The following is a 14,058-nucleotide window of genomic DNA, read 5'->3' on the forward strand; positions in this document are numbered from 1 at the left end:
GAGGTCCGAAAGCTCAAGGCGGTTATCAGAAAGCTTTGTGCGCGGAACAAAGAGCTGATGAAGAGCCTGGAAGAGAAGAACCAACAGATCAACTTGATTGAGGAACTTGTGGCCTCCAATTATAACGAGATCCAAGCCCTGAAGGAGAGCGTCTTCACCATGGGGAGGTTTGCCTGCGGACAGCGTGAGAGCGCTGATGAAATCTGCATGGAACTGCCCAAACCGCTTGACTCCGAGTAGCAGCTTCTCCTGCGACGGTTCTCCCCTCAAAACCCGGAACGTGGAGAACACGACGACGGACATTCTGATGTTCTAATGAGTTCTGAGGAGCCGTCGGAGCCGTGAAGGACTGTCTAAACTTCTCGCGGTGATGGACCAGCTGGTCGTCGAGAGCCAAAGCTTCAGGAGCCCAGAGAAAGCTGAATTCCGTGGATCTCTGCGAGAGACGCTCCCTTCAAGATCATCAACCGTGATTTTCAACAATCTTCTAATTATTCTCTAATCAAAACTTGTTGTCATTAACCCGTCTGCCAATAAAATTTACTTAAAAAAACCAGCTTGGATTTCAGTATTTATTTAAAAAAAAGTCTTTTCACCTAAAATACCGCGTATTAACGGGAAAATATTATGGTTTCGCAGTTAGGCGACTGTTGCCATTAAATGTCGGATTCCAGTAACGGATACACTTTGATGCATACGGCGCCCGTGATGTTCCTGTGAATGGATTTGGTGTCCTCCAGGCAAACGGCAGACTTAAAAAATATAATGTAACATATCTCATTAACTTCATATAACGGTCACATTTTATTGTTTCACAGCTGGAAATGGTTTTAAAGTCTCCGCCATCCTCTGCCATGGTGCGGCTGGCTGAGAGTGGAAGAGGGGGGTCACGCTCATCCCTCCAACTGCTGCGCAGGAACAATAAGGCCCCCCTTTTTTATGTTTCTCAGAGAGTGGTAGATAAGTGGAACAGCCTCCCAGCAGAGGTGCTGGACCATAGAAGTGTGGCTATAGAAAACCACGCCCACTCGCTCATAAAGTGTCGCACTGAGTGGGCGGGGCCTCCAACGCGATGCCAACTCAGCAATAAAACAATTGTCTGGCTTGGTGGGCGGGGTGCTTTAAGCCCCCCCCCTATGAGAAAAAAATTTGCACAAAAATGGCAAAATGACATTTTTATTTATTGGCCCGACCTAATGAAGATAAAAAATCACTTTTGCGATATATATATATTTCAAATAATAAATTCTGGTTTTAATAATTCAAATGCAGCCAAAGAAAGCCACGCCCACTCGGCTAGAAAGTGTTGAGTGGGCGGGGCCTCCTAACACCATGGCAACTCTGCAGCAAAACAACTCGGTGGCCCTCTAAGGCCCCGCCTCCATGATGTCATAAAGCAACCATGTGAGCACAGAGTGAGAGTGTCAAACCGGTCACAGTTCGTCGGAGCAAGCGATAGCGAAGATGAGCGATGCCGAGGAAGACGTGATTCTGAGCGCCGTGATGATTTTTGGCTGCTTTGGGGTTTTCGTACTCCTTTGTATCAAATTGCTACAAGCGATGGAGCGAAAGCAGAAAGGTTCTCCAAGAGGAGATCGCGGATCTGCGCTGGACCAACAGCTTCTGCATTTCCTGGCCGACATGAACAACAAAATGTCGCAAATGGAAATGGAGCGCAAGCGGTCCGTGTCTCGCCTTGCTGACAGAATCTTCACCCTGGAAGAAGAATTAAAGCTGGAAGATGGAGGCCGCAGACAGAGGGATGGAAATGGGCCACCGAGACTTCCCAGAGAAGAGCGAGAGGCCACCTCTAGAAGTGCTTCGGTGTCACTGGGCAACGGACCTCTCGCCGGCCGTAAACAAGAGAGCGACCGCGCCGTGTCCGAGGAGGTCCGAAAGCTCAAGGCGGTTCTCAGAAAGCTTTGTGCGCGGAACAAAGAGCTGATGAAGAGCCTGGAAGAAAAGAACCAACAGATCAACTTGATTGAAGAACATGTGGTCTCCAATTATAACGAGATCCAAGCCCTGAAGGAGAGCGTCTTCACCATGGGGAGGTTTGCCTGCGGACAGCGTGAGAGCGCCGATGAAATCTGCATGGAACTGCCCAAACCGCTTGACTCCGATTAGCAGCTTCTCCTGCGACGGTTCTCCCCTCCAAACCCGGAACGTGGAGAACACGACGACGGACATTCTGATGTTCTAATGAGTTCTGAGGAGCCGTCGGAGCCGTGAAGGACTGTCTAAACTTCTCGCGGTGATGGACCAGCTGGTCGTCGAGAGCCAAAGCTTCAGGAGCCCAGAGAAAGCTGAATTCCGTGGATCTCTGCGAGAGACGCTCCCTTCAAGATCATCAACCGTGATTTTCAACAATCTTCTAATTATTCTCTAATCAAAACTTGTTGTCATTAACCCGTCTGCCAATAAACTCTGCTTAAAAAACAGCTTAGATTTCAGTTTTTATTTAAAAAAAGTCTTTTCACCTAAAATACCGCGTATTAACGGGAAAATATTATGGTTTCGCAATTAGCCAACTGGTGCCGTTAAATGTAAATGCATATAAAGGGTCGCTTTGATAAATATGGCGCCCGTGATGTCCCTGTAAATGCATTTGGCGTCCTCCATGCAAACTGCAGATTTAAAAATATAATTCAAAATAAAAATTTCACCTTCTGGCACTCAAGGGTTTAGGTCACCCCCAACTCACCTCCCACCCCAGCTCTATAGTTATTCACTGACATCATGAAAACCTATGTGAAATTCTGCCTTTTTGGTTAATTTTACAAGACCTTCCACGTTCCGCTTTCGGTTTGAATATCCGATGGGTTTATGACATCACTTTCTCTTGTCTCGCTCTGATACATCGAGTCCCATTAACAAGGGATCGCTACAAAGTAACTCAATGAATAAGAGGTTAGATATATTATCATATATGGGGGATTATCGTATATTATATAGAGGGTTATTGTATATTATATGGGGGATTGTCGTATATTATATAGAGGGTTATTGTATATTATATGGGGGATTGTCGTATATTATATAGAGGGTTATTGTATATTATATGGAGGATTGTCGTATATTATATAGAGGGTTATTGTATATTATATGGGGGATTATCGTATATTATATAGAGGGTTATTGTATATTATATGGGGGATTGTCGTATATTATATAGAGGGTTATTGTATATTATATGGGGGATTATCGTATATTATATAGAGGGTCATTGTATATTATATGGGGGATTGTCATATATTATATAGAGGGTTATTGTATATTATATGCGGGTTATTGTATATTATATGGGGGATTGTCGTATATTATATAGAGGGTTATTGTATATTATATAGAGGGTTATTGTATATTATATGGAGGGTTATTGTATATTATATGGGGGATTGTCGTATATTATATAGAGGGTTATTGTATATTATATGGGGGATTGTCGTATATTATATAGAGGGTTATTGTATATTATATGGGGGATTGTCGTATATTATATAGAGGGTTATTGTATATTATATGGAGGATTGTCGTATATTATATAGAGGGTTATTGTATATTATATGCGGGTTATTGTATATTATATAGAGGGTTATTGTATATTATATGCGGGTTATTGTATATTATATAGAGGGTTATTGTATATTATATGGGGGATTATTTTATATTATATGAACATTCTCTCCATAACTCTACGATGTCGGAGGTCCAACCCATCAAAGCCCACCTTGACTGCCCCTCCATGACGACTGCCGTGTTTTATTACGACCAGATTTTTTGAGGAATCGGAAGTTCTCTGAGATCGTTAACGCCGAATAAGAATGAATATAACAGCCTTTGTGTAGAAGGCAGGGGGGAGAGCGTCTCACTCGCACGTCTCACTCGCACGTCTCACTCGCACGTCTCACTCGCACGTCTCACTCGCACGTCTCACTCGCACGTCTTCGTAGATGCCCGCGGCGTTCTCCCGCGATGGGATAGGATGGCTAATGAGGTGTCGGCAAAGTGTATCTTCTGGAACGCAGAATACATTTTATATGGGGGGGGAGGCAGGGTCGTTGTTTTTAGGCATGGTAGGGAGGGGGAGACGACTTCCACCCAAAGTCACTTGGATTGTCGGATTCCAAAAGGTACCCGGTGGCTAGAAGTCATCGGGGGGGGCCGCAGGTGGAACGAGTTATGGAAGTGATGGTGGTGGTAACTGAGGCCGCCATGTTCTAGGTGCCCCCATGGGCTTTGATCCAGGCCGAAGACTCTTTATTGGGCATCTAGAAGGAGAGATCTTTGGCACCTTTGATGTTCGTGAGATGAAACCATCGGGCAGAGGGCAGTTTTAGATGTATTGGCGGTTTTTGGTATCCCCTTCAGCTAAAGACTTCTAGAAATATCTGCGTTGGACAAGAAGTCACCGTTTAATATCCTATTATATCCTGAGATTTCCATTTGCCGCCTGCTGCCCCTGCCGCATCACTCTCCTTACTGGCTGCGGGGTTATGATGTCATTTTAAATGTGGCACAAAAACCAAGCACATTGTACTGGGGTTCTGGAACGTTCTCGCCCGGCTCCGGCCCTCCGAGGCGTGGCACTGATCGCGCGCTCCGGTTGTTTCCCGGCTTCGTCCTGAGGAGTCGGATCGTCTCTGTTGAGAGACCCGACGCGTCGCTGATATTTATCTCTTCGGCTCTGTAATGCGCAGCTGAACGCGCGCCAGCTCTCCAAATGGAGCCTCTTTAATTAGTTTTTCTCCTCCAAGGTTGTTGGAAGGTCGCGCGCGCTGAAAGGCTCTGAGGATCGGGCGGCCACCAAGCGACGAGGCTGACGTCAACCTTAAAGAAAATCAATGTGACGAAGCATTTCTATAGATCGCTTTCGAGTATAATTATCGCGTTTCGTGGTTTGAAGAGGACGGGGGGGGGATCTATTAAAGCGGGGGCTCGTTTTATGCATTGAAGGTCAGGTGGATGCACACTGCGTGGTACCTTACAGAGAGGGTAGTAGATAAGTGGAACAAACTCCCATCAGAAGTGTTACAGGCTAATACAATAAGAGAAATGAGGGAAACATAGAACCCGCCGGCAGATCGGCCCCCATTCGGCCCCCGTCTAGTCGCCCGTCTTTCCTGCCATAAAGACTCAAACCTTAATTTCTTGGTCTCGTCTTCAGGAGCCGTATGTCTATCCCATGCATGTTTAATACCCTCGCTGTATTACCCTCTACCGCTTCTGCTGGGAGGCTGTTCCACTCATCTACCACCCTCTCAGTAAAGTAAAATGTTATTAGGACCAGGTGAGGTCTGGCAGCAGCTGGTAAAATGGGCGGACTAGATGGGCCAAATGCTCTGCTCTTCCACCAAAATCTATGATCACTTTTTCTCCAGTTGCCTTCTACAGTCATTGAGCCAGATTGTGTTGGGTTAGCGTACATGCGCAGCTCCTGGTCCCTCACTCCTAGTATTGTGACTTATGGTGGAGAAAGAAGGAAAGTAAAGGAGAAAAGAAAAAAAAAGGGAGAATGAAAGGAAAAAGGAATGAAAGGAGAAAATAATGAAAGAGAATGAAAGGAGAAGAGAATGAAAGAAAATAAAGAGAGAGAGAGAATGAAAAGAGAAAATAAAGAGAATGAAAGGAGAAAAGAAAAAGGGAAGAAAGGAGAAATGAATGAAAGGAGAAAAAGAAGAAAGAGAGAGAGAGAATGAAAAGAGAAAATAAAGAGAATGAAAGGAGAAAAGAAAAAAAGGGAAGAAAGGAGAAATGAATGAAAGGAGAAAAAGAAGAAAGAGAGAGAGAGAATGAAAAAGAGAAAATAAAGAGAATGAAAGGAGAAAAGAAAAAAGGGAAGAAAGGAGAAATGACTGAAAGGAGAAAAATAAGAAAGAGAGAGAGAATGAAAAGAGAAAATAAAGAGAATGAAAGGAGAAAAGAAAAAAGGGAAGAAAGGAGAAATGAATGAAAGGAGAAAAAGAAGAAAGAGAGAGAGAGAATGAAAAGAGAAAATGAAGACAGGAGAAAATAAAGAGAGAATGAAATGAGAAAAGAAAGGAGAAAACAAAGAGAGAGAGAGAATGCTTTGCCTTGAACATCACTTTTCTTGTAACGCGGTGTTTGTTCCGCGGGTCACGTGACTTTGCTCGGATTTGTCTGCCGCCGGCGTGAATCTGCGCAGTCTGCGCGTCGGGCTGCAGAGCGTTCCTCCGCGCGTGACGGGGATCGCGCTGCAAACTGTTGCCAACAGAAACAAGGTAGTTTAACGACATTTCCACGTTTTAATCAGGAATGTCATGTCGGGGGTGGGGTGGGTGGAGGTCGCGTTCCCAACACAATCGCTCCCTTTTAACATGAAAAGGAAATAAAACCAGAAATTCACCAAATATCATTAATATTCTAAAAAATATTCAGAACTTTTGAATAATGACATAGATGCAACAAATCTGATGGTCCTGACGGGGGGTCCCGAAAACCAAGCGAGACCCCTGCGTCATTTAAACGCATCCATTCCCCTACCTACCTGCCGAATTTAACCCTTTTACGCCGCGTTATAAAGACAATTCCTTAGTCGTCATTTTTTTAGCTGCCATAGTAACTGAAAAAAAATTGAAAATTTCGATGTCATTTTAAATGTTTAAAGAATAACATACACCATAAGGAGACCCCTCAAACCCCTATGAGCCTGCGCAGACAGGGCTCCCGGTAATTTCGATGGGAGCACCATTCTGCTACGGATTGGCTGCTTCAAGCCAATCAGTGGCGAGAATCATTGGACCACTGAGAGAGAGAGCTGCAGCTTCTACCGCAGGTCAGTCTCTGCCGGTGACATTAAACGGTCCCGTTATTTATTTACCCAAAAACACGGATCCAAGGGGATATAACCCCCAGCGCTGTATACAATAATAACCCCCTCCCCCAGCGCTGTATACAATAATAACCCCCTCCCCCAGCGCTGTATACAGTAATAACCCCCTCCCCCAGCGCTGTATGCAGTAATATAACCCCCAGCGCTGTATACAGTAATATAACCCCCAGCGCTGTATACAGTAATATAACCCCCCGCGCTGTATACAGTAATAACCCCCTCCCCCAGCGCTGTATGCAGTAATATAACCCCCAGCGCTGTATACAATAATAACCCCCAGCGCTGTATACAGTAATAACCCCCTCCCCCAGCGCTGTATACAGTAATAACCCCCTCATTTGGGGATAATTCCGGTCGGTTGGGTAAATACATTATTTCTAGCGTTTTGTTTTGAAACATCTCGGAAAAAATATTTACACAAACAAGTCAGAAAGTAAAAAAAAAAAAGGTCTTAAAGGGACAGTCATGCGATTTTTCTTTTCTGTGGACCAATGATGGGATCCGCGTTCTGTTTCCCTGCTCCCTGATGTCACAACTTTACGGAGAGGGTGGTAGATGAGTGGAACAGCCTCCCAGCAGAAGTGGTAGAGGGTAATACAGTGAGGATATTAAACACGCATGGGATAGACATACGGCTCCTGAATCTAAGACGATTCAGGTTTAGTGAAATCAGTCAAAGCGGGAGCCGCGCATGCGCTGCGTTTAGTTATTTGAGTCGAATTCATTTCCAGATCTGCATCTAATTTTCTCACATTCCAACCCCCCCCCCGCACACTAAACGCGTTCCGCCGCCCAGCGCTTCCCACTCACCAACCTTTCAGCAAATAAGAGCTGATGTCAAAATACTCGGCTCTATTTAGTATTTCTAAGATTAGGCGGCCGAGGTTTCTCCTGCTGGGGGAAATAAAACGCTTTATGGGCGATGATTCATTCCAATTATGACTTTTTACTAAACCCCCCCCCTTAGAGTACCGGAGGCCGGCCCCAGAGAACCGGCGACAACTAACGGTAAAGCCCATCATCCACAGCGGGGGCTAATACCTAAACCGCATTACCCCTATTCGCTAACAACCCCGCCGATCGAGTTATATCTACAATGTAATTAGCAGCTAGGGAGTAGCCAAATCATTTAGAGTGAAAGGGTAGTACATACATGGAATAGAGTTCCAGTGGAGGTAGCACAGCCAGTACAGAAAGTACAGCAGAAATAGTGTTTTTAATGAAATGTATGGCAACAGGTGGAGTAGTCAGTATGGGGGTATATGTATGGGCATGATGGGCATGAGGGTGGTGGATTAGTGGACTGGCCTCCCAGCAGAAGTGGTAGAGGGAATCTAGACATGCATGGTGGAGGCATTGTGGGTTAGCCCCTGGTAGTCAGTGGCCCACCTGCGAGCTCTGCCTGCCACACTTTCTCCCCCCTCTGCCACTGCAGCCCACTCTGTACGTGGGGGCTCAGAATTCACTAGTTGCCATTGTAAAGGGAAGCTGTCCATCACATAGTTGCCATGGAGATGACCAATAGCAGGCCTCCGAGTGGGCGTTCCCCATCTGCTTCTGAATGCAGCATGACCTGTGCGTAGTGTGAAGGATGCAGGTGCTGAGGAGGGATGCTCCGGGAAGACACCCAGCAGAGGAGGGCAACAAAGTATCAACGTGCCCAGGTAGGGGCAGCTGCGCGGGGCATCCGCGGACCCGAGGGGGGGGGGTCCTGCAGCTTCGCTGCTTCATCTTATTGCACGCGAGGTGTGTGCAGCTGCTGGGAGGCTGCAGTGCACGGGAAGCTTAGGCAGGGGGAGGATGATGGGCATTGCAGTCACCCGGAGCTTGGCTCTCAGACATTTTCAAGGTTACAGCAGCAGAAGGTTACATTTTACCCTTTCGGTGCCAGGCTGGAGATGAGCAAAGCAATGGAGTGCAGCGCTTGGCACATGCAGCTGGCACTGCAAAGGTTAATGAATGAGCAAACAGGAGGTGTAATTGGGAATGAGGGCACTGGGTGATGCCCTGGCAGGGATTTATAGTCTCCATACACACCTGTCTTGTTAGGTGAGCATGATGGGAGTTGTAGTCCACAACAGCAGATGCAAAAAAAAAAAATTGCCGAGCCAGCCATGGGCACAGTGAGCATGATGGGACTTTGCGTCTACAGTAACAGGGAGGCGGATTATTTCCAACTAGGAAAGGGTTAAATAGAGTCTGTATTCAGCATTGGGTTTTTTTCTTCTTTTAATATAAATGTTATGATTTTTATGACTTATTTTCCTGTGGGATTGAAGGGGTTAAAGGGTCGTTCTTCAGATAAGAATCATTTATATACTAATTATTTTAAAATAAATGAATGTTTAAAATTTCTTCTATGACATGATTGACAGCCCTGGGGTTTTTTTTATTTATTGAGTATTTAAATTAAAATAAAAAACCTGCAGGATTTAATGACTAATTAGGGCATATTTTTATATTCCTTTTAGTCTCTCCAAAAGCGGCCCCCTCACCACCGAGCTTGTTTTGTTCTGATGTTGTGTTTGAAAATGACTCATTGTAGCCAACGTGTTCCATTCCTGCTGGGGACTGTCCTACCGAATCAGGACACTTAGCAACTATGACAAGCAAATCTTAACATACCCCAATTTTTGGGGGTTCCCATACTCACCCCCTTTAACCCCTGCTGTGGCTCATAACCGCATCTCATTTTGCCAAGGGCCCCCGAGCCTCATCCTACTAGCTGTTTAACCCCTGCATGACCAAAGCAGAACATTTATAGAAAATATCTATATTAATATATAAATAATATATTATATTAATAGAGCGGCCAATCCCTTAACAGTCCAGCCAATTACAACGTGTCCATGGTATTTTTTTCTGGTTCTAATTTTATATTATTTTATATTGGTATATATATTGGTATTATATATATATATATATATATATATATATATAATATATTATATTATATATATATATATATATATATATATTATATATATATATATATATATATATAATGATTTATATATATATATATAATATATATATATATTATATATATATATAATTATTTTTATATATACCGGTATATATATATATATTTTATATTTTATTATAATTATTATTTATATATATTTATATAATTTTATTATTATTTATATATATTTATATGGCATTTAATACACCTAAAATTATTCAATTCCGTGCAAATCTTCTGAGAATATCTCGAAATAGTTTTGCTACATTTTGTTAAATATTTTGGTTGGTAGCGGCTCCGGCAGGACGGGGGTCGCGTCGTATTAGTCGCACCGACACTAAACGGCTCGTCACGCTAAGAATAAAAATTGTGTCCCTCTGCGGTTTATAAAAAAAAATTATAAAATTCGGCCCAGATGTCTCTGATGATCCGGCCGTCTTATTGGCTTTTAATCGCCGGGTTTAATGTTCTGTCATTTTTATTTTAATGTGAAATGAGCTGTAAAATTCCCAGATGTCCCTCTTTCTGATGGGAAAAACATTTTTTTTTATTATTTTTGTATAAAGTATAAAATGATTACTTTGGGTTGAAAGCAAAGCGTTGGACGGACTCCGGTCACTCAGCGGACTCCATGCAATAGCGAAATAAATGAAATTTAGTGAATCGGCAAAAAAAAAAATGGTAAAAGAAGGAATGGGCGGAGAAGAGGTGTGGATTGGTTGGTATTATCACTAGAAAATACACCTTACTTCAAGGTAGATCTGGAGTAATTCTGGGTCAAAATCCCACTTTGTCCCGGAATATCTCCAATTAACCCTTCACCCGCTGAGCTTGACTGCTCCCCTTGGGTCTCCTGCTGATCCAGGGACACCGACTTATTGGCGGTTCTTGGCTGGCTGTGAGTACTGTGAGTCATATCTTGCAAATGTTGACCGCTGGATGCCAACAGAACTGTTCATAAGTCACTATATTTCTCCCAAGGCTTTTGGGACCCTTTATTATTCGGGGGAGGTCTTGTGGAGACCCTCAATGATTTGAAATTGGGTTAGCACAGAGGGTAAGGATCCCATCCGTCTAGAGATAGGAAGAAGAGAGTAGAATTGGCCCAAATGGCCCACATCTCCCTGATTTCTTCAACAGTTTGAGAAAGAGACCTCCGAGGTCCTGAAAGCTTGTGAGATCTTACATCTTTTTCTAAATTGGCTCAATAAAATGTATCAACTTCCACTAAACGCTGGATCTTCTCTTGGGCCAGTATGGCAGAAGCCTTAGCGATGCCCCCGTCAGGGCAGATAGAGGGGGCTAGGGGTCTCTAGAAGCACCGGCAGGTCTTTGAAGAAGACTTTCAGGGACCTGGCCCCTTCCTTCAACCAATGTGTCTTCTTTATAAGATTTCCTATGGATTCCGTAGCAGCTGCCTTTGGCTTCTAGATCGCATCATCGTCCAATAATGTGTATCTACGCAAGGTAAGACGTCAGAGGAGTTTATTGGCGGGTAATGGAGGGGGGGATATATCCGCCATATGGTGCGCTGATTCACGGAATACGATTACTATACCGGGTAACTATAGTTATACGAACAGAAACAATGTTAATACGTCACCTCTTTACTACCAATCCATTTGTCGCTTTGTCCGCTAATAATTATGTGATTATTAACAATAGCATTATGACATCACTAACGAGCCGGTAGCACCGTGAGCTGATCGAGCCCCGGTTAGAGCGGCCGTAATGATCTGCCCACCTGTAACGATGCGAGTGCCGGGAGCCGCCGGGTATTCAGATATCTAGATCTTTCCGGGGCGCGTTGAGTGGGGCCGGCGCCGCAGGCGGAGGGCCGTAGGAGTCGCAGCGAGTGGGAAGCTGAAGCTGCATCGCTTATGTCTTTATTTAGAACGCTTTTCTCAAGGTTGGATCTCTTGGCAATCTCCCCAAACTTAACTCGTGGCACGGCGCTCGTCTGTAGAACTCCCACAATGTAAGAATCTCATGTTTTCCGGCTCGGTAATACGGACTCCAACTCCTATCACTTAAGACAGGGTCTAGACTCTCATTGGTGAAATAACAAAGGATGCCTATCCTCGCTTCCGCGCCCAGTTATATCTCTCGGCGTTTCTATGGTGAACAAACAATCAGCTGACCTTGAAAATATCATTTTCAGTATTTTTTTCCTCTTTTTTATTGTTAAGGATAATGATTTTTACTTTTTTTTGTGTTGCAGGTGTGGCGTTTTTGCTGGGTTGGCTTTTAATCGGAAGACATTTTTGAAAGCGGTCCTCCGCTGGTTTGGAAGGCAATCGAACATGTCCGGAAGCAGAGCAGGTGCTGCGGAGTTCTCCAAAGAAGGCGACGAGGGCCGTCAGCGCGCAGCGGAGAAGGGGTCGGACGAGCCGGGCGGGGGGTCTTTGAGTGGCTATTCGGCCATGGTGTTCCTCAAGAAAGGCAAAAACAAAAGGAAGCAAAGGAGGAGCAGCCTGCGGAACGTCCCCAAGGAACCGCGAGAAAGCGAGAAGAAGATGCCGCTGGCTGTGAGCGCGGTGGCCAAGAAGTGCGAGGTTCTAGGTTTTGAGGAAGTTTCCAGCGAATTTACGTGCGCCTCGTCTATTTCGGAGGTGTACCAACGCGACGTCAAGAAAGAGTCCCGATACTCCTTCCGGAAACTGGACGACGGAACCTTCGCCATAGAGAGGAAGAGCTCGAACGACCCGGAAAAGAGTGACCCGGGAGCCACAAGGAGGTCCAAGAAGACGACGTGCCACCAGAAGGGACGCTACGCGTACAAGCCCCTGAAAATCTGCTTTAAGAAAAGAAGCAAAGCTCTGAAGAAGACTTCAGATCCAAGCGACGACAACAAAACAAGTCAGCTCGAGAGCGACGCGATCGCGTCGACTGGGAAAACGTGGGCAAATTTTAAACAGATGGTAACAAGGAGAAAAAAAACAGGTTCCTCCAGCAAGAAGGAATCTCACCTCAATTGCCTCGAAGCCAACAACTGCGGCCAATGTGATTCCAACAAAAAAAGGTTCTCTAACCTCATGATTCCATGCATGAATTTCTCAAAAGGAAAGAGGTCTTCAAACGTTCCAACTGAAGGACCACCGCGTGAGGTCCACGTGGAGGACCTGGAAGCTGGGTGTGAGAAGAACGATGAGGCCTTGGCAGCCAAATATAAGCTGCAGAAGTCCCTGAACGCCAAAAACGGGGAGATCGGCTGTGCGCGAAACAGGGATGCCACGGACCCGTCAGGTAGGGTCATCACCGTTGGCTTGGAAGGAAGGGAAAGTGCCTCCCCGTTTGCTGTGTTCAGGGAAGAGGTCAAGGACTTGTCCAAGCCTCCACTTCAGGAGGACTTGCTGGTTGGGTCTACCAAATACTCCGGAAATAAAAGCCCCACACAGAAAACCAACCTCAACGAAGACCGCGATGAACCAAAAACGAGGAGTACGGATATTAGCCACCTAAACGATATCATTTACTACAAAGACAGATTCACGAAAGCATCGTCAATGGATGACGCGTCCAACCAGGCCACCGAGACGTCGGATTCCTACGAAAGCCTGCTGGTGGCGACCGCGGCTTCGCTGGTGAAGAAAGTCATTCAGGCGTCGATCCAGCAGCTGGTCGACGAGGGAGCTTTTCTGAGCCGGGTTCCGATTTAGGTCTCGACGAAAGGGTCCCTCAACGAGAAACGGAGGCCGGCGTCCTCGAGGTTCCCAAACAACGAAACAATTCTCTTTGTTGAGACTACGGAACGTCGGGACTTCTAGGAAACGACGTTTATTTTAGGAGCGTTGCGGGCGTTATGTCGAAATTTGACAAACTCTTGACTTACTTGGAATGTAAACCGATCGGTAACCGAAATTAACCCCTTAACGACAAAGCCCGTACATGTACAGGCTCAAAATGCATTGTTTTCAATGAGTTTAGGGACCGCCCAAGGGGTTAAAATGTAACAAATGAAAAAAAACCACACTGAAATGTCGATAAGATGTGATATATTATTGTAACGCGTTTATTATATGACGTTCTAAGAATCCCGACTCGTCCGAGGAGCTTTTTTGGGTACGCGAGGAATGAGGTTACATTTTTTAAGTGGACCTTTCAACCCAAATGCATAGAATTCCTCAGAATTTTTTAACCTGATCCATCACTTTCACCAAATCCTACATTTATTTATTAAGTAATAATTCTTCAAACCATTAAAATCACGTGAATCCTGTAAATATTTAAAGTTCACCCC

At 44.9% G+C, this 14,058-nt stretch overlaps 1 protein-coding gene across 1 annotated transcript; it reads left to right on the forward strand.

Moving 5' to 3' along the window:
- The first annotated feature begins 11,268 nt into the window (after positions 1-11,268).
- AKAP5 (A-kinase anchoring protein 5) lies at positions 11,269-13,512 on the forward strand. The gene is made up of 2 exons (XM_053475443.1): positions 11,269-11,285; positions 12,040-13,512. Exons 1-2 carry the CDS (start codon positions 11,269-11,271, stop codon positions 13,475-13,477), a joined length of 1,455 nt encoding a protein of 484 aa, XP_053331418.1. The 3' UTR covers positions 13,478-13,512.
- Positions 13,513-14,058: the final 546 nt, after the last annotated feature.

Source organism: Spea bombifrons, chromosome 9 (genome assembly GCF_027358695.1).
Source record: "Spea bombifrons isolate aSpeBom1 chromosome 9, aSpeBom1.2.pri, whole genome shotgun sequence".
Taxonomy (NCBI): Eukaryota; Metazoa; Chordata; class Amphibia; order Anura; family Pelobatidae; genus Spea; species Spea bombifrons.